At 44.9% G+C, this 24,251-nt stretch overlaps 1 protein-coding gene across 1 annotated transcript in view; it reads left to right on the forward strand.

Moving 5' to 3' along the window:
• Window positions 1-9,068, forward strand: part of LOC115083518 (cyclic nucleotide-binding domain-containing protein 2-like) — a 316,705-nt gene extending 307,637 nt beyond the window's left edge. The window contains exon 17 of the mRNA XM_029587398.1: window positions 8,329-9,068. Within this exon, the coding sequence (XP_029443258.1) occupies window positions 8,329-8,562 (234 nt within the window). The 3' untranslated portion in view covers window positions 8,563-9,068. The remainder of the gene's footprint in view (window positions 1-8,328) is intronic.
• The last annotated feature ends 15,183 nt before the right edge of the window (window positions 9,069-24,251 follow it).

Consider the following 24,251-nt stretch of genomic DNA (forward strand, 5'->3'; position numbering starts at 1 on the left):
GTACATAGGAAGTGTAACATTAGAACAGCCCGCACAAGGCTGAAATCCGTGTGTAGAAAGTACATGCAGATTTCAGCCTAAAATTTCAAAATGGAAATATGGTTAAGTCCGCTTTGAAAGTTAGCTGATATAGGTGGAACACAATGCGGCTTGGGAGCAGGTGTAAACATGAATGTATACATTTACATGCATGTTTTAAAAAATCAAAAATATGCATGAAAAATGTGCTCATAAAAGTATGTGTTAAAGGATGCACAAAATCACTTCCATATGCACCACTTCTAGAGCAATTTTCTAAAAACACATTTATGCATATAAAACTGTGTTTTATGCACACAAATGCTTTTGAAATCCAGGCCCAAAGTGCTAAAAGGAAAGAATTACAAAGTGCAAAAGTGAATAACAAAGACAATTACAAGGTTCTGGTGATTTTCAGCATTGTCTCCAACACAAAGGAGAAGACCCCTGTCCACTAGGTCTGTCTGCAGTTTTTCTCCCCTCCCTCCTTCATTTGCCTGTACCAACTCCTGGCCCTGCTCCCCATGGCATCATGAGCCCATGAGTTGAAGAGCTAGCCCAATCCAGGAGTCGGGTTGCCCCTGAAGGGGCAGCCCTAAGGGGATTGCCCCTTTGGGAGCCATGAAGGGCCATTAAGGAACTATGAAAGTGTAAGGATCAATTTTATTTACTTCAGTGTACTTTGGGATACTTTAACCTCCCCAGATAGAAGCTTATAGGGTGTTACATAAGAATTGGGTCAGATCAAGGGTCCATCAAGCACAAACAGTAGATAGATCCTATGATGCTAGTGCCCAGGGGTAAGCAGTGGCTTTCCTCAAATCTACCTGGTTATTAATGGTTTATGGATTTTTCCTCCAGGAACTAGTCCAAACCTTATTTATTTGCATTTATATTTAGATTCATTTTTGTACTTTTGGTGGAGACTTGGCTGTGAGAGAAGAGGGTTGGGATAGGTGTGAAAGGATTTGGGATTTTTGTTTTTTATTATATTGAGATGAATATGTATTAGGATTTTTGATTGTATTATTTAAGGGTTGTTTTATTTACTGATTGTTATTTATGTTTAAATATCTTTATTGAGTTTCATCCAACAGATACAAACAACTTGCAATAAACAACAATGATAAAAGTTACTGATTGCTATTTAATGATTATTGATTACTTTGTATTTTATATTTGCTGCTTTTTAATGATATGCTAATTTATTGTAAACTGCTTTTTTTAAAGGTAAAAAAGCAGGGTATAAAACAAAAATAGGAATAGACATATTATACTTCTAGACTGTCTCAGGATTTGGCATATATTAAGAACATAAAAAATGCCATACTGGGTAAGACCAATGTTCAAGTCCAGCATCTTGTATCTAATAGTGGCCAGTCCAGATCACAAATACCCAGCAGATCCCTAAAAGTAGGTTTCTTATTATTCACTCCCAGGGATCGTGATGGTTTTCCTTAGTCTACCTGGCTAATAATGTTTTATGGACTTTTCTTCTAGGAACTTGTCCAAACCTGTTTTAAAGCCCACTTTGGTTGCCTTGACCACATCTTCCTGCAAGATTGTGTGAAAAGTACTTTTTATGATTTGTTTTAGATCTGCTGGTTGTTAGTTTCATAGAGTGTTCTCTTGTTTTAGTATTATTTGGAAAGGTAAATAACTGTCCTTTATTTACCCATTCTACTTCACTTATGATTTTATGAACTTCTATGTCTCCGCTCGGCCATCTCGTTTACAATGGGGGGGAAAACTACACTTCAGGGTCCCACTGAAGTACTAGGAGCTGGACATCCAGATACAATCAGGATATTATTATTATTATTATTTATTTCTTTTATATACCGACATTCAATCGAGATATCACATCGGTTTCCAGATAACCAAGAGAATAGGGCGTAGTCCGCCCTATTTTACATTATAACATGGTAACCAAAAAAAAAAAAAAAAAAAACAACAATTATAACATATTATAACAGTGGTACATGGAACAAAAGGTTATAGGATATAACAAAAGGTTATAGAAAATAACATATGTACATGAATGTGTTGTTGATAAAATAAATTTAGGATTAGGGACTTGTTGGTTAGGTAATTTAGGAATAGAGGTGGGGGGGATGAGGGAAGGGAGGGGGGAAGGTGGGGTGGGAGGAAGTAGCGGAGTGAGGGATTCAGGGGGGTGAGAAGACTTGAGTATGGGATGAGGTGTGTTGCGTTCGGGCAGGTTAAGGGTCGGGTGGGAAGGCTTTTAAAAACAGCCATGTTTTTAGATGTTTTTTGAAGGTTTGCAGTGATGGTTCATTTCTGAGACAGGTGGGGAGGGTGTTCCATAGGGTGGGTCCCGCTATTGTTATGGCTCGTTTGCGGGTTGCGTTGAGGTGTGCAGATTTGAGATTGGGGATGGCTAGGAGGCCAGTGTTGGTGGATCTGAGGGTTCTTTGTGTGGGGTGTGGATGTATTGCGTTGTTTAGCCAGTTCATTTTGTTGTTGTGTATTTTTTTGTGCATGAGGGTGAGTGTTTTGTAATGGATTCTTTGTGTGATGGGTAGCCAGTGGAGTTCTTTGAGGGTAGGTGTGATGTGGGAGGATTTTTTGTTGTTGGTGATGATTCTGGCGGCGGCATTTTGTAGAACTTGGAGGGGTCTGATGTGGATTTCTGGTAGGCCGATGAGAAGGGAGTTGCAGTAGTCGAGTTTTGAGAGGATAATTGATTGAAGGACTGTTCGGAAGTCGTGCGCTTGGAGAAGGGGTTTAAGTTTTTTCAGGGTTTGGAGTTTGAAGAATCCATCCTTAATTGTATTGGAGATGTGTCGTTGAAAGTTGAGTTGGCTGTCAATTGTTACTCCTAGGTTTCTTGTGGATGGAGTGAGTGAGATTTGTGAGATCTGTGGCACTCCCGTGTTGATTGAGGTTCCTGGGTGGTTGGAGGGGGTGCACTTGAGGGGATAAGAGGGACGGTCATCGTGGATGTGAAGGATTTCTGTTTTGGCTTGGTTGAGGCATAGTGATAGTTGGGATAGTAATTGGGACAGATTTGAGCTGAGGTTGTTCCATTTTTCCATGGTGAGTTGGATGGACTTGTTTATGGGGAGAAGTATTTGTATGTCGTCTGCATAGACGAAGTAGGTGAGGTTTGCATCTGAAAGGTATTTGCATAATGGGAGGAGGTAAATGTTAAAGAGGGTTGAGGAAAGGGAAGAACCCTGTGGGACCCCATGTGTGAGGGGCACTTGAGAGGATTCGGATGAGTTTGTCTTGACGATGTAGGATCTGTTTGAGAGGTAGGATTTGAACCATTTGATTGTGGTGTCTTGAAGACCAATTTCTTTAAGTCTGGCGAGGAGTGTTCTGTGATTGATGGTGTCAAAGGCGGCTGATATGTCAAGGAGTATCAGGAGGAACGATTTGCCTTTGTCACGGCCTCTGAGGATGGTATCAGTAAGGGAGAGGAGGAGGGTTTCAGTGCTGAGGAATTTTCTGAAACCGTGCTGTGCTGGCTGAAGAACATTATGGGTTTCAAGGTGGTCTGTAAGTTGGTTGTTGACTGTTTTTTCTATGATTTTTGCTAGGAATGGGAGGTTAGAGACTGGTCTGTAGTTTGCTGGGTCTGATTTGTCGAGTTGAGGTTTTTTGATGATTGGTTTGATGATGGCATTTTTGAGTTTTTCTGGGAAGATTCCTTGTTCGAGGGATAAGTTGATGATGTAGGTTATTGGTTTGACAATGATCTCTCTGATGAGTTTTAGGGTTTTGACGGGGATGGGGTCTAATGGGTGGGATGCAGGGTTGGTTTTTTTGATGATGGGTTCGATTTCTGTAGAAGCAACAGGTGCGAATTGTGACCATATGTGGATGGGGGGGTGGATGGCAGTGGGGTCGTTGTGGGTTTGTGGAATCTTGGCAATAATGTTGTCGACTTTGTCCTTGAAGAATTGAGCTAGTTTTTCGCTGGAGATGTTGCTGGAGTTAGGCGTTGTGTCATTTTGGATGGGGTTGGTTAAATCTTTGACATAGTTGTCAAAATGAGTAGGAATGTTAAAATGAGTAGGAATGTCAAAATGAGTCAAAATGAGTCAAAATGAGTAGGAATGTCAAAATGAGTAGGAATGTCAAAATGAGTAGGAATGTTAAATCTTTGACATAGGCGAAGAGGGTCCTTGGGTTAAATTGGTAATCATGAATTCTTGACGTGTAGAAATTGCGCTTTGCTGTGTTGAGATCTGTTGTATAGTTGTGTAGTAGCGTTCTGTATTTGTCTTTCAGGTTTGAGGTGGGGGTTCGTCTCCATTGTTTTTCAGTTTGTCTCAGTGTTCGCTTTGAGGTTTTCAGTTCTTGGGTGTACCATGGGGCTTTTTGCTTTGTAGATTGTTTGATTTCCTTTTTTATCGTGGGACATAATGTGTTGGCTATGTCTGCGTTGATGGATATCCAGGAGTTTGTGGCGGTGTTGGCGTCATTTAGGTTGATTGTTTTTAGTGCCTCCGGTAACAGTTCGGCGATATCTTCACTGGAGCATGGTTTGGTGAATTCGATGATTCGGTTGTCTGTTTTTTGTGGGTTTGATTGGAGTTGAAGCTTGGCTTGTATGAGGCTGTGGTCAGACCATGGGATGGGGGTTGTGGAGGGTGGTCCAGTTGCGGATATTTTGTTGTTTAGGAAGATTAGGTCCAGGGTGTGGCCCGCTTTTTGATGATGATTTGGGTGAATCCAATGGCAGACATGGTGGATAGGAGTAGTTCACTGGTTGGAGAAAGTGGATGGGAGTCGATATGGAGATTGAAGTCTCCTAGTATAATGGCTGGCTCTTGTAAGTTGATGTGGGTTGTGATGGATTCGATTAGGGGAGAGAGGTTGTGCTGTAGGCATCCAGGTGGGGCGTAGAGGAGGAGGATTTGGAGATGTTTAGATTTGAATAGGTTGGTTTCGAGTGGAGGTGGTAAGTTAAGGGAGTGGGAGGAGAATTTAAGTTTTTTGTGAGCTAGGAATAGTAGGCCACCTCCTTTTCTTTTGTTTCTGGGAATGGAGAATATGTTGTATGTTTTTCTGGGTAGTTGATTGAGTAGGACAGTGTCGGAGTGTTTCAGCCAGGATTCGGTTATGCAGAATATGTCTGGTTGGTCGTCTGTGAGTATGTCATGGATGATTGGCATTTTTTTGGTGATCGATTGTGCATTGATGAGGAGTAGTGTAGTGGATATGTCACACAGGATTTGTTATTGGAAAGAAATACAAATTTACAGTAAATAAATTGCTTCTATTTTGACCCTCTCACATATGGTAATTATGAAATAGAAGAATATACAGTGCAGCTCCATAATTAACTTCTTACAGATAGCACTACTAGGATTTTACTCTCCTAATAACAACTTTTCTATTTTTCATACTTTCAATGCTCTGGGAATACTGCTGTAATTAACAGTGCTTCCTGATACTTCCCCAACTACATCTTCTGTGGCACAAGTTGGTTTTTTTTCCCCAATATATCTTTATTGAGGTATACAACTACAACATGCCAACCAAAACATAAAACTACAAGAGCTATGCGGTATACCCACAAAGCTTTCGCCAAATACATCCTTCCCCACACCACCCCACAAGTCAGTTAATAGATTAGTCTTCCATTACTTCTATGAAATCCTAATGTCTGGAAATCCTGATTCCAGTTTGATTCTCACACCCCACTAGCTGTAGGCAAGACTCCTCTTTCCTTTTACTGTTGGTACTGGATGGGTCCACTGTGAACCATGATATTTCTTAATCATACTCCCTTTCTCCTTCTCTCTTGATACACAGCGGATTGCTGCATGGAATTCCTGAAAATCTCTGGCAATCCCTTAGTGGAAAACTTCAGTTACAATAAGAGAGTTCTACTCTTGTTCCAATTTTAGACACAAGGATTTCCAGCACAACCTCTTAATCTGAAACTCTCTCAGCCTAGACCTCAGTAGAAATGCACTAGATGTCTCTACATCTCCTTCTAGGGACACTCCTTCTCTTGCTTTGGAAGACATTCATTTTAGTGAGGAACCCAGTGGGGTCTCTACACTCAGCAACAAACATAGGTTTCTTTCCTACCTATTGGGCTACTGTAAAGATTTTTTAAGTGATACCAATGTCTGTGCAACTGCTTTTCTTCTGCTGGTGTTCTTTTTTCTTGACAGGAAAGAAAGATTTGCTGCCTGTGCTATCACCAGATTGTTGCTCTGGTGATGATTATGATGAATATGATTTTGGAAATGATATGGTCTGTAGAGAATCATCTCCTGACACACAAGTGTTATTAGAGAAAGCTGCTGTGAATACTCAAGATGGGTCTGGAAGAGTTTTATCATGCCTGGGCATACACAGAGAAAAGTATATTTTTTTTAATTGCTGGGTTTTTTTTGGCCTTTGAGCCATGCGGGAGGGGGGCGGGGGAGGGGGTTCTGTTGCTTTCCTACTCATTTTGACAACTGCACATATTGTAATTGTAGGTAATGATACTGTTAGAGTATCGCTAGCTGCTTGGGTACCTGCTGATATTCCAACTCTCTTCACTCACAACAGAAGAAAAACACATTTAAAATATTGTCATGTATGATCTGTGACAAAGCTATTATGTGCCCAATATAATACTATATTTTACTACTAGTACAATTGTTAATATAGCTGACTGTTGTTCTGATGAAAATACAAGGCCAGCCAAAATCTGGGACTGGCTTACCTTTACTGCATACACACTGATATTGTATGAGGCCAGGATCCCACAGCCCCTCTTCTGTTCTTTCTCCATCTTTATCCTTTAATATTTTCTAACTTTTTACATTTTTGTCCCTTAAAAAAGTCTTTCCTTACTATGCTTGCCCTTTTCTTACACCTAACATATGGTCCTATTTACTAAACAAAATGGGAGAAACCTTTTAGTAAACAGAAGCCATTATAACATAAAGACTATTATTAAAGACCATTTTTGCCCAGTTTGTTTGATTGCTCGTACCTACACTGCTTGACTGCCTTTCCTTAGGTGGGAAGTATAACCAAGTCAGTGTGCTGTATATGCTACCATGCTAGGCGACTTGCCACTTCTTTCACACTAGAAAAAAAGAGAATAATAGAACAAAGGCAAATGCCCGGCAAATGTCTGGCAGCCGAATCACCGGACATCCAGAGACTGAATAAGTTCAAATGCTATTCAAGTAAGCTGAGAAGTCTGAAGTATTGTCGGCACAGAACTTCGCATATTCCTCCAAAGACTATATCGGAGCTTTGCAGACTGAGAGCTTAAATAGTGTTCCCCTGAAGAAGGAAATGTCCATGGCTTCTGAAACTTTGCAATGTCGGGCATTTCAACTAGCACATGGTGGAACTAACCTCACAGCATCCCTTCTTTAACTGTTTCACAAAGAGAAAGGGAAGTAAGCATTTCGCAATTTTTTTCACATCATAAATATGTGATTTTGAGTTTTTGCACAAAGGGAAAAGGAATCTTTAATGGTATATTTCAAAACCTCCTAAAAATATTTTCAAGAGTCACTGATGATTAAAAACCAAGGCACTGTAAAAGGGCAGCAACTTGAGCCCGGATGATATTCATCGTGCAGTGCAATATGATGATCACTCTTTTTCATTCATAAATTATTTCATATGAACATTCATACATATTTTGAGTTCAGCTACACATCTTTATATTTAGTGAGATTTGGTTGTTTTGCAGATTGTGACTATTCTTACACTTTGTGGGTTTTTGAACATTGATGGTAAGAGAAAGCATTTTAGTCCCTGAATAATCACTGAGACCTTCAGGAAACCTTATTTTTTATAATTATAACAACTAACGATGAGAAACTGAATCTCATATGAAAGGATCTGACCTTTCAGTTTATGTGGGCTAATGAAAACACCCTTGTGTTTTCAACACATGCATCTTTTTTTATTTGATTTGATCATATTATAAGAAAGGTATTTTCTTCTCATGTCATTGTTGATCATTAGCATTGACCCTGAGAATGGCTTCTGGTTGTGGCATTTGACGAGATATGCAGCAGAATTCACAGATTCCAAGAAAACTGTCAAGGGCCATGATGTGAATGCTTCTGCTGTGATACTCAATAAGGGTACTGAAAGGCTCTTTTATAATATAATATTTTTTTAAATATGTTTTTGCATGCTAATCTTCTCTTCTTAAGCATAAGCAAGGAGATGCTTTGCTTCCTGGAAAGATTTCTGTACAGCAGTCCTATAAGCATACGACCGCAAGGATGACCACAAAAGTAACAGTATGGATTGTATGGGCCACCTTTAAGAATTAAATTGGGCATTTTTTGTCATCCACAGATTAGTGAAGGAGCTGAGTGCATTTTCATCCCAAGAAAACTCTTTCTGGAGGAAGCCTCTGCTAAATCCAGACACGTTGCACAGGAACTGGTGAGCACCTACCCGACAGAGAAAATGATTAGGGAGAACTATATGCAACAACATGCATGGAGCACCTACAAGGCAAGACTCATTGGACAACAGCTAGGGAGAAATACTAGACCTTCTTCAGCTCATTCTTTTTTCAAAAGTTAAGAAGCTATAGTCAGTTTTAATGGTTTCCCCAAGTAGGTTTCTACCACCAAGTGGAAAGGGCATAAGAATTGGGCTAGCTAGAAGATTTTGGCTTAATTGGTAAACAATAAAAACATTCTGTTAACATGAAGTGGAAACAACAACAATAACAAAAAGCCCTGAAAGTGTGTGTGAGTTGGAGGTGGAAGGCAGTCTGTGTGTGGCATACACAACCCATGAAAAGGAGTCGCTGTCTATGAAGCACATGGAGTTTAAATGGAATGTGACACTGAGCTTCCAGGAAGGAGCTGGCAGTAATGAGCTGTACTGGATTGAAAAAGTCAAAGCCAGAGAAATGCTTTTAGAAGCAAAACAGCCTACTACCTTTTATTGTCTGTGACTTCTCTTCCCTGCCTGCCCCCAGTCACGATTTAAATTCACAAACACATATTAAGTTAGCATTTATATATATGTGAGTTAGATGTAATACACAACTTTTTTCACTGGGATTTTTTTCTGAGTTCACAGCCTGTTTTTATTTTAATAAATGAATATATTAAACATCACTACATGCTTCTAAATCTGTAATTTTTTATTTATACTTCCCCTTTCTAGTGTACTTTTAAGAGGTCACCATGAGAGCTCTGGTTAAGAGTCTTTAAAGTCTAATAACAAATATATAAAACAGGGTCACCTTGTGCTAGAGACCCAATTTTGCTTCCTGAATCCAGCTCTTGCTTCTCAGGTCATTGGGGGCTAGGAAAGCAGCAGAGGTAGCTTGTACAGCCCCCAGGAGGGGGTCCCAGCCATCACATAATTATCACACTTATTGCCTAACTTGGGGTACATAGACAGCAGGTTCCAGAGGGAGCTGTGGTCCATGGCTCCCGGCTAAGGCTTGTTACTGTGATGGTGGGGCCAGATGGGAGGCTTAAGGAAAGGGGAAAACATCTGCCAGGCTTATGGCACCACAGACTCAGTTCAGGGCTGAATCCAATTAAGATGGGAACCCAAAGAAGCAGGAGGAAGCTGCTTGATGAAAGAAAAGTAGAAAGAAAAGAGATTGCTTGGTTTTTATTTATTTATATTTCAGTTATTACTTGCATTATCAACAAAGGTAGTCAAAGCAATATACAACAATATATACAATGAATAATGTAAAACAAGCATCAACATTGGATTTTCTGCATTTGCATTCATTAAATTCCAGGCAAATAAAAACATGAAATGCATATAGACTTGTTGCTATTACAGCCAAAAGTTATTATATTGTACCTCTAAAATTAAATTTTCTAATTGCTAGTAAAATTATTATCAAACTGTTTGCTCCTAACCCAGGAAAGCTGAAAAAGGATCTGTTCTGGCACCTCTTTTGCACAATGAAAGACAGCATTGTTTCTTCCAAGCTTGTCTCATGAGGCACACAATCATTTTTAGGTTCGAGAAACAAACACCTATATTATAGTTACTTTAGTGGCAATGGTATACATAATAGTATAGAATAAAATGAACCACAAAATGTAGCAAATTCATTATGGAAAATTATAACCTAGAACTTTTATGCTTTATCTCTTTATTATGCAGCTTTTATACACTATCTCAAAGCATGTGAATACAATTTCAAAACCAAGAACCAATACCAGAGGGAAAATAATCTCTGCTTCCTAAATAATTAAGTAAAAGACATGATGATTCAATTACTTGGATTTTTAAAATATGTTACATTTGTGTACCTTATATTGCAGTTTTGCTGGGCAGGATGGTTATGTGCCCAGTTTTAGCTATACTGGAATTTTTTCTACCAAAGTTTATTCAGTCCCCTCTCTGGATCATCTGGCCATTCTGGAAAATACATACTGCATACAACAAACACCTTGTGGACCTTCACAAGTGTAAGGGATCTGAAGCTTCCTTGTGTGATCTCAAAAAGTGCCCTCTGTATGAGAGGTTCTTGTCTATTAAGGGCTTCCATAATAGATGGGTCCTTTACTTAGGGGCCCAATCACAATGTCCAGAGTTATCACCTCTGTGCAACTATGACTTCTAGGGGGCATTGTTCCCAGCGTCACCTCATGGAGAGCACTTTAGGATTCATCAATCTGGCTCCTCAGCAACAGAGGCATCAACATCAAGTGACCTGAGAGCTGCATCAACTGTGGGTGGTGCATCAACATTGGGAGGACATTGAGGCCTCTCAACTGTCATCTATCTTCTCCCACTTGAACAGAGTGAAAGGTTCATCATCAACTTCCCCAAGTCTCTACTGAGCCTGTCATCTCATTGGAATTTATAGGAGCACTGCACTGCTAGACACAACTCTGGCAAGAGCCTTTCTTTCACAGGAGAGGATTATCACATTGATATCCTCAGTGAAAAGGATACAAATGAGTCAGCAGGCATCAGCATGGGACATGTTGAGGATGTTGGGACTCATGGCATCGTTATTGTTACTCAGCTGGCACATTTTCATAGAAACATAGAAACATGAAGGCAGAAAAACATGATGGCTCATCCAGTCTGCCCATCTGTCTAGCATAACTTCCTTAGAGATCCCATGTATTTATCCCATGCATTCTTGAATTCAGATACTGTTTTTGTCTTTACCACCTTTACTGGGAGGCTGTTCCATGCATCCGCCACCCTCTCTGTAAAGAAATATTTCCTAAAATTACTCCTAAATCTATCCCCTTTCATTTTTTTCATGTTCCCTCCAAGGAGTGACTAGGTGGGTGCAAATTCTTTTCTGTGTGAGCAACAACTTTTTAAACCAACAATTTTTGAGCGCCAATATTAGCATTGCATTTCTGTGTACAGCACAAAGAAAAATTTATTTGAGCAACCATGTAAAGCCTGTGAGCGAGGCTTCAAGATGTATGAGTAATTGCTCACACACTCAGCTTAGAGGGAACTATGTCATGACTCTTCGTCCTAAAGCCTCCTTTCAGTTTGAAAAAGTCTCACCTCCTGTGCATGGAAACCTTTGAGATATTTGAATCTCTCTATCATTGTTATGTTTGGCGGTCCGAAGGCTTCTTCTGTGAACTGTCGCACTCACCTCCCCTGGCTGGGCCTGTCTCACAGTTCCTCGACACAGCAGAACACAGCCAGCTGCCTACCCAGCAGGATACCACCAGCTCCGACCCCGTCCCTTGGCAGAACACCACCAGTTGCTCTCTCATGGCAGGACACCGCCAGCCCTGACTAGATGCGCCTCTCCTTAGGCACATGCACATCTGACATAACCTCATTTAAAGAGCCAGTGGCGGGAAAGGTCTCATGGCGCCCCTTCATGACATAGGTTCTACCCTATATAGGGCTTTTTCTGTCCTTCCCTCACTACTTCAGCAACAAGTTCAGCTATTCCACATTAGTGCATGTTGCTTCTTAGCATTCCAATCTTCATCCAGCTTGTCTTCAGTCCTCGTTCAGCTTGTCCTTGTCCTTGCCTGCCTGCCCTACCTATCTATCCCTTTTCTCCTTCTTTGTATGGATACCTGGTTTTGTCCTCAGCCTGGACCCTAGATACTCCTGCCTGCCACCTGCCTCTAACCATCGCTTGGACCTCAGATATACCTGACCATCATCTACCAATGACCCTAGTTAACTACGGACCTTCTCTTCTGCCATCAGCAGAAATCCCACCTTAGTCCTGCTGGCCCCGGCACCCAAAGGATCATCCTGAGGGGAATGTGGGCTGGTATAGGTGAAGGTCCTGACTGGTCTCTTCTTTGCCTGGGTCCGCCTGCCAATGGTGAGAAACTGCAGGGCTTCTCCCTGCAGGTAGCGTCAATCTTGCCTCAGCCCAAGGGTCCACAGACACAACAATCATATTTCCCCTATTTCGCCTTTCCTCAAAGGGTATACATTTTTAGATCTTTAAGTCTATCCCCACCACTGACCATTTTAGTAGCCCAGTGGACCCTCAGAATACAATGGAATCTGTCGGAGGAGTGGACCCTTGCACCAAGGGGGAGTTGCTGCCTGTGGGTGAGGCCAGTAGATGAGGCCAGACAGGAAGCAGAGGCCAGCTGAAGCTTTGCCAATACCAGCCCACGTTCCCCGCAGGTTGAGCCCTTGGGTGTCGGGGCTGGCTGGACTTAGATGGGCCTCTGCATGGATGATCCCATTACGAAATGGCCAGGTGAAAAGGAAAAAGGATAGACAGCGATATTTGTGGTCAGGTCCAGGCAGAAGATCAGAAGCAGGCGGCAATACTCTAGGTCAGGTCCAGGCAGAAGGTCAGATGCCAAGGGTCCGTCTGAGGGCAGGAGCAGCGGGGAAGCAGGGACTCAGGAATGCAGGTACTCTGGAACACAACTCAAGGAGAGCAGTGGGACCTATTCCTAAGGCAAGATCTGACTGCCAGAGCTTGCCTTAAATAGGAGGCTGATGACATCATCAGCAAGGGTCACTGGAGATTTCACACTTTGGGCCCTCTACTAGGGATGTGAATCGTTTTCCATATCGTCTTAACGATAGAAATCGTGTGGCAGGGCAAGAAAATCGTCTTAGGCACGATTTTTTAGTTAAAAAATCGTTAAAAATCGTTTTTTCCGATTAGTGCGCACTAACTCGAGTTAGTGCGCACTAACGGGAGTTAGTGCGCACTAACTGGGAGTTAGTGCGCACTAACTGAAAATGATACAATTTGACACTTTTCAGGTCAGTTAAGGTCAGTTTAGGAATGAATATGTATTCCTATTGGCTGCCCTCTTATTTATTCATGTTACCAAGTTTCCTACTGACAGTATATGGGGGATGGGAAATGGAAACAGTTGGTAGCTTGACAAAACAAGTAATGTGATCAGTCAATGTGACTAGAACTTGTGCCCTAACCCTGATACCAGGAGTGTTGTGATCTTCCTGCACACAGTGCCCTATCCCTAATACCAGGGGTGTTGTGATCTTCCTGCACACAGTGCCCTATTCCTGATACTGGGGGTGTTGTGATCTTCCTGCACACAGTGCCCTATTCCTGATACCGGGGGTGTTGTGATCTTCTTGCACACATCCCGGTATCAGGGATAGGGCACTGCATGCAGGAAGATCACAACACTCCTGGTATTAATAGGGATAGGGCACTGCATGCAGGAAGATCACAACACTCCTGGTATTAATAGGGATAGGGCACTGCATGCAGGAAGATCACAACACCCCTGGTATCAGGTATAGGGCACTGTGTGCAGGAAGATCACAATACCCCGGAGGAGTGAGGGTCAGGCAGCTCCCCCCTGTCTGTGAAGCCAGCCTCTCACTAGTAATGCAGGGAGGGAGCTGTCTCAGACTTCACCATCCTCCCCCCCCCCCCCCTCACCCACACACCATTCACTAGCTGGGACATGGGGGAAGTCAGGAGTGAGGGTCAGGCAGCTCCCCCCTGTCTGTGAAGCCAGCCTCTCACTAGTAATGCAGGGAGGGAGCTGTCTCAGACTTCACCATCCTCCCCCCCCCCCCTCACCCACACACCATTCACTAGCTGGGACATGGGGGAAGTCAGGAGTGAGGGTCAGGCAGCTCCCCCCTGTCTGTGAAGCCAGCCTCTCACTAGTAATGCAGGGAGGGAGCTGTCTCAGACTTCACCATCCTCCCCCCCCCCCCTCACCCACACACCATTCACTAGCTGGGACATGGGGGAAGTCAGGAGTGAGGGTCAGGCAGCTCCCCCCTGTCTGTGAAGCCAGCCTCTCACTAGTAATGCAGGGAGGGAGCTGTCTCAGACTTCACCATCCTCACCCCCCCCCCTCACCCACACACCATTCACTAGCTGGGGCATGGGGGAAGTCAGGAGTGAGGGTCAGGCAGCTCCCCCCTGTCTGTGAAGCCAGCCTCTCACTAGTAATGCAGGGAGGGAGCTGTCTCAGACTTCACCATCCTCCCCCCCCCTCACCCACACACCATTCACTAGCTGGGACATGGGGGAAGTCAGGAGTGAGGGTCAGGCAGCTCCCCCCTGTCTGTGAAGCCAGCCTCTCACTAGTAATGCAGGGAGGGAGCTGTCTCAGACTTCACCATCCTCCCCCCCCCCCTCACCCACACACCATTCACTAGCTGGGACATGGGGGAAGTCAGGAGTGAGGGTCAGGCAGCTCCCCCCTGTCTGTGAAGCCAGCCTCTCACTAGTAATGCAGGGAGGGAGCTGTCTCAGACTTCACCATCCTCCCCCCCCCCCCCTCACCCACACACCATTCATTAGCTGGGACATGGGGGGAAGTCAGGAGTGAGGGTCAGGCAGCTCCCCCCTGTCTGTGAAGCCAGCCTCTCACTAGTAATGCAGGGAGGGAGCTGTCTCAGACTTCACCATCCTCCCCCCCCCCCTCACCCACACACCATTCACTAGCTGGGACATGGGGGAAGTCAGGAGTGAGGGTCAGGCAGCTCCCCCCTGTCTGTGAAGCCAGCCTCTCACTAGTAATGCAGGGAGGGAGCTGTCTCAGACTTCACCATCCTCCCCCCCCCTCACCCACACACCATTCACTAGCTGGGACATGGGGGAAGTCAGGAGTGAGGGTCAGGCAGCTCCCCCCTGTCTGTGAAGCCAGCATCTCACTAGTAATGCAGGGAGGGAGCTGTCTCAGACTTCACCATCCTCCCCCCCCCTCACCCACACACCATTCACTAGCTGGGACATGGGGGAAGTCAGGAGTGAGGGTCAGGCAGCTCCCCCCTGTCTGTGAAGCCAGCCTCTCACTAGTAATGCAGGGAGGGAGCTGTCTCAGACTGGTATCAGGGTTAGGGCACTGTGTGCAGGAAGATCACAACACTCCTGGTATTAATAGGGATAGGGCACTGTAAGAGATGACTGTAGTAGATTGAATAAAGATCTGATGTTTCTGCTCTCCTCACACCAAACAAAAACAACACACAAGCAGAGAAGCCCTTCTTACAAAGCTGAGCTAGTGAGTTAAGTAGGAGGAAAAGTAAACATACTGGTGCCAGTGTGGCTACTTAAAAAATACACTTACCAACAATCAATTACATATATTTGAACTGTGTACAGTTCCAGCCAGGACCACCTTTCTAAAATGCACAGTGATTGGCAAATTCAACATGCACTAGCATTTCAGGTGCCTGCTAACAAAAATAATAAACAAACAAGTTCTAGTCACGTGAGTGCTGATCATTACATTACTTTTTTTGTCAAGCTTCCAACTGTTTCCATTTCACATCCCCCCAACCATTACCTCAGTATTAGCCTTGGTAACATCAATAGATAAGAGCACAGCCAGCCAATAGGAATACATACATACATATTCATTCCTAAGTGACCTTTACTGACCTGGGAAGTGTGAACACTTTGTTTCATTTTCTGTTGGTGTTCGTTAGTTTCCAGTTCCATTTCCCATCCCCCCAACCATCACCTCAGTGGTAACCTTGGTAACATCAATAGATAAGAGGGCAGCCAGCCAATAGGAACACATATTCATTCCTAACTGACCTTCAGTGACCTGGAAAGTGTTTATTTGTATCATTTTCAGTTAGTGCGCACTAAATCGAGTTAGTGCGCACTAACGGGGAGTTAGTGCGCACTAACTCGAGTTAGTGCGCACTAACACGATTTAACGATTTTTAACGATAAATCGTTAGAATTTCTATTGTATCGTGTTCTATAACGATTTAAGACGATATAAACATTATCGGACGATAATTTTAATCGTTGAAAAACGATTCACATCCCTACCCTCTACATCTTTGGGAGGGACACGTGCATGCACCTAGAGGGGTTCCCAGCCCAGAAGGGAGTCAGCGGCACCTCAGGTGTGGCCTCTGGCGGCATGGTGACATTTGCGAGGCGGCTTGGCCCGGAGAGGGCTGCCACATCGGCAGGACTGCTGGAAGGAGCAGAGCTGTGAAGCATCGGTGGCGGCTTCCTGCCGTGGCCAGGAAGCCTGGGCCCGCCTTGGCAGGCAGGCGTCGGAGGGTGAGTGTAGCCAGCCATGGGGCCCTGCGGTCGGCAAATGTAACAGTTTCCCCTCCTCTAAGCCCCCCTCCTGGGGGTCTCGGTTTCTTGGGGTGAGTAGCGTGGAATTGTCTGATCAATTTCTTGTCGAGAATGTAGAAGACTGGCTCCCAAGAATTTTCTTCAAGCCCATATCCCTCCCAGGAGAGGAGGTATTCCCATCTACGGCCTTGTCTTCGGATGTCCAGGACCTCATGCAACTGATAAGTAGTGTCACTCTCTGAGGTGAGTTGTAGTGGCTCAGGAATCTTCCGAGAGGGCCAGGAGAGGATCAAAGGCTTGAGGAGGGACACATGGAAAATGTTATGAATTCCCAGTGAAGGAGGGAGGCGCAGCTGATATGTCACTGGCCCAATTTGCTTGATGATGGGAAATGAGCTGAGGTACTGAAGTGCCAGGCATTGGGATGGAAGCCTGAGCCAGATGTGGTGGGTGCTGAGCCACACCTTGTCACCGGGCTTGAACTGGGATGCAGGTCTACGGTGGGCGTTTGTAGATTTTATAGCCCGATTTGTTGCTTCCTGTAGTAGCTTGATGGTGCAGGTCCAGAGATTGTGAAAATCGTCTACAGTTGCTTGGACTGCCAAAGACAGGACTGAGAGGTATCAGAAACAGAGGTAGCGGTTGTCTTCCATAGACAATGAGGAAGGGAGATGATCCGGTGGAGGCACTGACTGTTATGGTTATTGGTGTTTTGGTGGATCCTTGGACACTATAGCAGCTGACCACACCATGGGGGGCAGTCCCGTGAGGGACCACATTGTCAGGCTGTGGTCCCTCACAGATTTGAATCTTTTATTAAACAGTATATGAAACCACCAGAGGTGGCAGTAGTAAGTAGTGGTTGTAGAGCCCAGCTGGGCGCGTCTCTCCCAGATGCTGGAAACGGATCCTCTGTGAGCAGTGCTGTAGTGGAAAGAGACTGAGAGTTATGAGCAAACAGTAGAATTAGCGTTCAGAGTCCCAAGTAGAATAGGAGAGCTCCAAGACAGGGAGAGCAGAGAGACTCGGGAGCGTTGTACTCACTAGCAGTAGCAGAGATTCCACTAGACAAGAGGTCTGGCACCAGAGCAGAGTGCAGGCCCTAGAGGAGCGAGTACCTGATTGCGGTGAAGCGGTACTGTAGAGAGAGATGTTTCTTGTACTCACAGATGATGACTGTAGTTGGTTCTTCCAAGTAGAAGGTAGAAGTTGCAGGCAGCAACACAGGGAACATGGGCCCTCGAGGAGCGAGTACCGGTCTCCTGATAGCACCTGAAAGAAGCAGAGAGGCCCCCGAGGAGCAGGTACCGCGTTAGTGACCCCGAAGGGAAGTAAGAGTTCCAGACGAGCTGGAGTGGCAGAGTAGCTTAGGAACGGAGAGCGAATCCCATCCGTACAGTTCCGGTTATGTTCCGTTAGTGTTCCAGTTGCTAACTCAACGAGCTAGCAAATGCAGTAGGCAGATATACCCTGGAGTCGTGACGTCAGAATAGGGGGATGCCCCTGAGGTTCGTGCCAACCTGAAAATAAAGATGAGGGTGGCATGTGCGCGCGAGCGAGCGCCCTAGAGGTACCTTGAAGGAGCATGGTGGGAAGCAGCACCAAAGCAAGTCCGGGGACACTGGAGAGGTCGGCAAACAGATGCCGTGGCGGCCATCAGTCCAAGGTGAGTGGGAGGAGCCGCAAGTAGAGAGAGGTAGGTAGGACGAAGCTGTCGAAGACCGATGGACGCAACACTGACATGGGAGTTGTGGGAGAATTCCACCCACAGTAGGAGATGGGACCAATTCTTTTGCTGATCGTTAGCATAGGCTTGTAGGAAGGTCTTTAGCGACTGATTAGTTCACTCTGTCTGTCCGTTGGCTTGTGGATGATAGGCAGTGGTCAGGTCCAATGTTATTTTAACTTCTTGCAAAGTGATCACCAATAAAGGGGGCCACCAGAAGAACTAGTCCCTCGTGTAGCTGTATCTTGTGAATCATTGTGCCCAAAAGGGGCCAATTATGTGTTTAGGGAGCCTATGGAGAAGGAACACATGCAGAGAAAACAGTCAGGCCAATTCTGGGGCCGAGGGAAGGCCAGGTAATGGAACAAAGTGAGTCATCTTGGAGAATCTGTTGACTAACACCTAGATTACAGTGTTTCCATTAGAGTTTGGAAGGTCCACCACAAAATCGTTAGGCAGGTGGGTCCAGGGTTCCCTGGGGGCCAGCAATGGCTGTAACAGACCCTAGGGGCGTACCACCAATGGCTTTTGTTGTGCAAAGGTGGGACAAGAGTGTTATAATTAGTGAGGTTTGGGTGGACCCTTGGACACTGTGGCAGCTGACCACGCCCAAGGGGGGAAGTCCCGTGAGGGGCCACAGGTCAGGCTCAGCTTAGGACACACAAACACAGAGATTGATCTTTTATTAGACAATGTGGTGAAGCTACCAGAGGTGGCAGTAGTGAGCAGCATGATGTCATCAGAATGTTGAAATTAGATTAGGGAGTACCAATTAATCATCTCATTAAGACCATCAGGGGCTACGGCTTTCAATCGGAAAAATTCAAACACGGTTGCTTGAACACAAAAGTTGTATCAAGACTCAGAAATTGACAGCTCCATTGGTGACACATTCTGTGGAAAAAGGTAATCAATTTTGTGATTTTAGGTGGACTATTTTGGAAACAATTGTCTCTACGAGAGGTGGAGATCATCAGTCGGTCTTAAACAGATGGGAACATTTTTGGATTTTCCGATTGAAAGCCGTGGCCCCTAATGGTCAATGAAATGATTAATTGGGACTCCCTAATCTAAACTCAACATTCTGATGACATCATGACGCTGCTGTACATTTAAAAGGAAGGGTCTGAGGCGCAATGTTTAAAGGTCTGCCAAAGAGGTACTAGCAAAAGCATGTGTTCAGGAAGCTGACGTTACCTGGGTTGGAGAGTGTTTTGAAAGTCTTTGGAGAAACCCCTGAAGCAGAGTGGTGATCGAAACATGGCCGTGTCGGGGTCGTGATTAATATGGACACTTGAGATAAGTTGTGAAAGCTGTCTGGCTCTCTTGATGTTGCTTGAAATTAAGTTTTTGTGGTAACAACCCGATAGGAGACCTTCATGGTGATGGGACTTAATTTTTTAAAGAAATTATAAAAATCAAAAAAATGAAGTTTCGAACATATTAATAAAATTAAAAGTGGACCAAAGGGACAGCACAGCTTGTTCACTTTACCAAGTTGTATCCATGAAGGTCCAACAAACTTTATAGTGATCCTGATTGCAAATAGAAAAAAATTATTACTGGAGAATATTGTGGTGTGTTTTGGAGTTTGGTTTTTCCCCAGACTACTGAGTTATTGGGGCTTGTTTTGTGTTTAATTCAACTTAACACCATCATTGACTGAAATCGCCCATTGGGGACCCTCCTGTCTGCAACAGTGTCTTCCTCAAGTTTCTCCACTGATATCCACTGCTCAGACCTCTGTTCCTGTTCACCCTGGGCTTCCTCCACAATATGCTGAGTTTTCGAATGTATTCAGTAAGAAGCATGCAGAGACCTTGGCACCCCACAGGCCCTATGACTGCTCTGTCTACCTGCTTCCTAGGAAGATTCCTTCCCACGTAGGTTTACCTGCTGTCTGCTCCTGAGACTAAAGCTATGATGGACTACATTAAATAAACATGGAACGTGGGTTAATTCGAGCATCATCATCTCCAGTGGGAGCTGGTTTGGGTTTTTTTGTGGGGAACAACATGTCACTCAGGCCATGTATTGATTACAAGGGTCTTAATGCTATCATAAGAACTGATACCTATTATTCTTGATAGCCAAATTATTTGACCGTCTACAAGGAGCAAATATCTTTACCAAATTGGACCTCAAGGGTGCCTATAACCTCATCCTCATACACAAAAGAGACAAATAGAAGATGGCTTTCAATACCCATGACAGGCATTATGAATACTTAGTAATGCTTTTTAGACTCTGTAATGCGCTGGCCATGTTCCAATACATGGTCATTCAATAACATTTTCCAAGACCTCCTTCATTCCTGCACACTCATCTATCTAGACCAGAGCTTTCCAAACTGTGTGTCGGGACACGTTAGTGTGTCGCCTGCAGTGTGCAGGTGTGTCGCGCAAGCCCGGTCAACTCTAATGCGAGTTTGGGCTTTTTTTTTTTCTAGAGATTCACGTTTTTTTTTTCAGTTTATGGGTTGCTTATTATTGGGTGATTTTTGCTGTCAATCGCGTTTTTTTGGGGGGCTTGGTGGGTGGAACGAGCCCAGCCATCCTTGCATTGGCTGCTGCTGCCGATGAGGTCTGGCCATGAGGAGTACTGACTGCAAGCAGCAGTGTCTGGTGATCATGGAAGGGAGTGAAGCACTTAACTGGCAACAATCAAAAAGACGAGGTACATGAGTGTGGGGGCCAGACATGTGCTGGGGGGAGAGAGATGAGTGAGTGGGGGGCAAACGTGCTGGGGGGACAGACATGTGCTTGAGGGGGAGAGATATGAGTGTGTGGGGGCCAGACATGTGCTGGGGGGAGAGAGATGAGTGAGTGGGGGGCAAACATGCTGGGGGGACAGACATGTGCTTGAGGGGGAGAGATATGAGTGTGTGGGGGCCAGACATGTGCTGGGGGGAGGAGAGAGATGAGTGTGTGGGGGACAGACAATTTGTTTTATTATTGTTTCTCATAAATTATAACAATAACATGAATCTTGGAATATATATTTTTAATATAAATTTAAGGTTTTCATGAGATAGGTTGTGTCGTGAAACATTTTATTTATGTATATATTTAAGGAAACATACATAAATTGTCGAAATATGTTTCGTTCGTTTAACCTTTAATCTCTGGTTTACTAGTAGACTGAATTACCGTGTCGTGAAATTATGTTTGTCTAAAAAGTGTGTCACCAACATGAAAAGTTTGGAAAGCTCTGATCTAGACAATGTTCTTATCCTCTCTTGTTCTTTGTCCCAGTACAGTGAGCATGTCAAATTGGAACTCCAGAGACTCAGAGAATCTATGCCACCTTTGAGCAAGTGGAATTACCTTTCTTGGGCTACATTTTCTCTCCTCATGGTCTTCAGATGGACAAAGAAGAACTGAAGGCTATTCAAGAATGGCCCCGGCCAGTGGGCCTCAAAACCCTGCAAAGGATTCTTGGCTTTATTCTACTGTAGCAGCACTGTTCATGTCCCTTACTAAAAAGAGTTCTGATACCAAGAACTGGCCAGAAGAAGCCATCCCAGCCTTCCTTCAGCTTAAGGCAGCATTTCTTGATGCCTCCTGGCTCTGGTACCTGGATCCTCTGAAGCCCTTTATTCTAGAGGTAGATGCCTCTACTACTAAAGTAGGGGTTGCTTCTCTCAGCACAATGATAAAGGAACACTCATACTGTGCTTATTCTTTTCTAAGAAGTTTACTCCCATCAAAAGCAACTACACTATTAGTGACAGGGAACTTCAGGTTGTTAAATTTGCCTTGTAGGAATGGCACCATTTATTAGAGGGTGCCACATAGCCTGTCACTAAATACACTGATTATAGAAACCGTCAGCATTTTCAACAGGCACAATGATTGAACCCACATCAAGCCCAATGGCCTTTGTTTTTTAACCGGTTTGATATCAAACTCAAGTATTGCTTGGCAGAGAAAAATCAACGTGCTGATGCCCTTTCGCTATCCTTTGAAGCAGGAAATGTGCAGGAACAATCCCGTCATATATTGACCCTGCAAGAATCCTGGCAGCTGTGGCAGTTCCTGTACCACCTTTGAAAACCATCATTCATAAATGCCTACAAGAGAAAGTTCTGGTTTAAATATCCGAGAGGATTGACGTCATCTGGAGGGGACACCCCCGAGGTTCCCGCCATGACATAGATAAGACTGGCCCGTGTGTGCGCACATGTGCCTAGAGGGCCCAACGGTAAGATGGCAGTTGGCGGCGTCCATGCCGACCCGGGAGGCCTGGGAGCGGTAGGCAGGTCAGCGGCGGCTAGCGGAGGCTGCCAATCTACCCCATGGAGTCAGGGAAGCAAAGAAGGAGGTGAGTAGTAGTGGTCGTAGCCATCTGCGACCAACGGGCGTAACAATGTCCACATTGGTGATCAGCTACTACACAGTTTGGACTGCAAGAGAGCCTTGTCTTCTATTCAGAACAGGCTGAAGTTCTTATAAAGCTACCCAGCCTTTTATTTCCTTTGACAACAAGAAATGGAGAAATTACTTACCTGATAATTTCGTTTTCCTTAGTGTAGACAGATGGACTCAGAACCAATGGGTATAGTGTACTCGTGCCAGCAGTTGGAGACGGATCAGATTTCAATCTGACGCCAGCCCCTAGTACATATACCCCTGCAGGAAGTGCAGATCCTCAGTATTCTTCCTTGCAAAGCATTGTGGATATATGTTTGACTGACCGATTGGTTAATTTGATTAACTTGTATAACTTCGTAACTATATAAACGTTATAACTTGATTAACTGGATTAATTTGAACTGGTTGATTGAGTATAGCTGGAGACCGCCAGGGAACTCAACCGGAAAGCGTCGACACCCAGCCGGGTGGAGACCTAGGTAAACGAAAAGGAGGCTTACCCTTGAATCATTTGCAATACCATGCGTGACGGCAGCCAAGGGCGGGCTGCTGAGTCCATCTGTCTACACTAAGGAAAACAAAACTATCAGGTAAGTAATTTCTCCATTTCCTAGCGTGTAGCAGATGGACTCAGAACCAATGGGATGTATAAAAGCTACTTCCGAACCGGGTGGGAGGCTGCCTGTGACCCACTCAGTATTGCCCTTGCAAATGCCGTGTCCTCCCGAGCCTGAACATCCAGACGGTAGAATCTGGAGAAGGTATGAATGGAGGACCATGTCGCCGCCCTGCAGATCTCGGCAGGTGACATCATTCTTGTTTCTGCCCAGGACGCTGCCTGGGCTCTGGTTGAATGGGCCTTGACCTGTAGAGGTGGAGGTTTCCCTGCTTCTACGTAGGCCACCTTGATAACTTCCTTGATCCAGCGGGCTATGGTTGCCAGCGAGGCTGCTTCCCCTAGTCTCTTCCCGCTGTGAAGGACGAAAAGGTGGTCCGTCTTCCGTACGGGTTCTGACATTTCCAGGTATCTGGAGAGGATTCTGCCAACGTTGAGGTGACGCAGGTTACGGGTTTCTTCCGAATTCTCCAGGGCTCCCGCCGAAGGGAGCGAGATGGTCTGGTTCAGATGGAAGTGGGAGACCACTTTGGGAAGGAATGACGGTACCGTGAGCAACTGGATGGATCCTAGGGTGAACCTAAGGAAGGGCTCACGGCAAGACGGTGCTTGTAGTTCAGAGATGCGTCGCGCTGAACAAACTGCCAGGAGGAAGACAATCTTCAGGGTCAGCTGACGGAGTGATAGGCCTCGAAGAGGTCTGAAGGTGGATCCAGATAGGAAGTCCAGGACGAGGTTGAGGTTCCACAGAGGTACCGGCCACTTCAGCGGTGGGCGAATGTGTTTGACTCCTCTCAGGAAACGTGACACATCCGGGTGAGAGGCTAGGCTATCACTGTCACCCCTGGTTCCGAAGCATGCCAGTGCTGCCACCTGTACCTTGATGGAATTGAGGGACAGTCCTTTCTGAAGTCCGTTCTGTAGGAACTCCAGCATCACGGGGACTTTAAGTGAGTGTGTCTTGATGTCGTGATCTTCGCACCAGGCCTCAAATATTCTCCAGATCCTTATGTATGTCAGCGATGTGGAGAACTTGCGTGCTCGGAGGAGGGTGTC

This window comes from Rhinatrema bivittatum, chromosome 1 (assembly GCF_901001135.1).
Source record: "Rhinatrema bivittatum chromosome 1, aRhiBiv1.1, whole genome shotgun sequence".
Classification (NCBI taxonomy): domain Eukaryota; kingdom Metazoa; phylum Chordata; class Amphibia; order Gymnophiona; family Rhinatrematidae; genus Rhinatrema; species Rhinatrema bivittatum.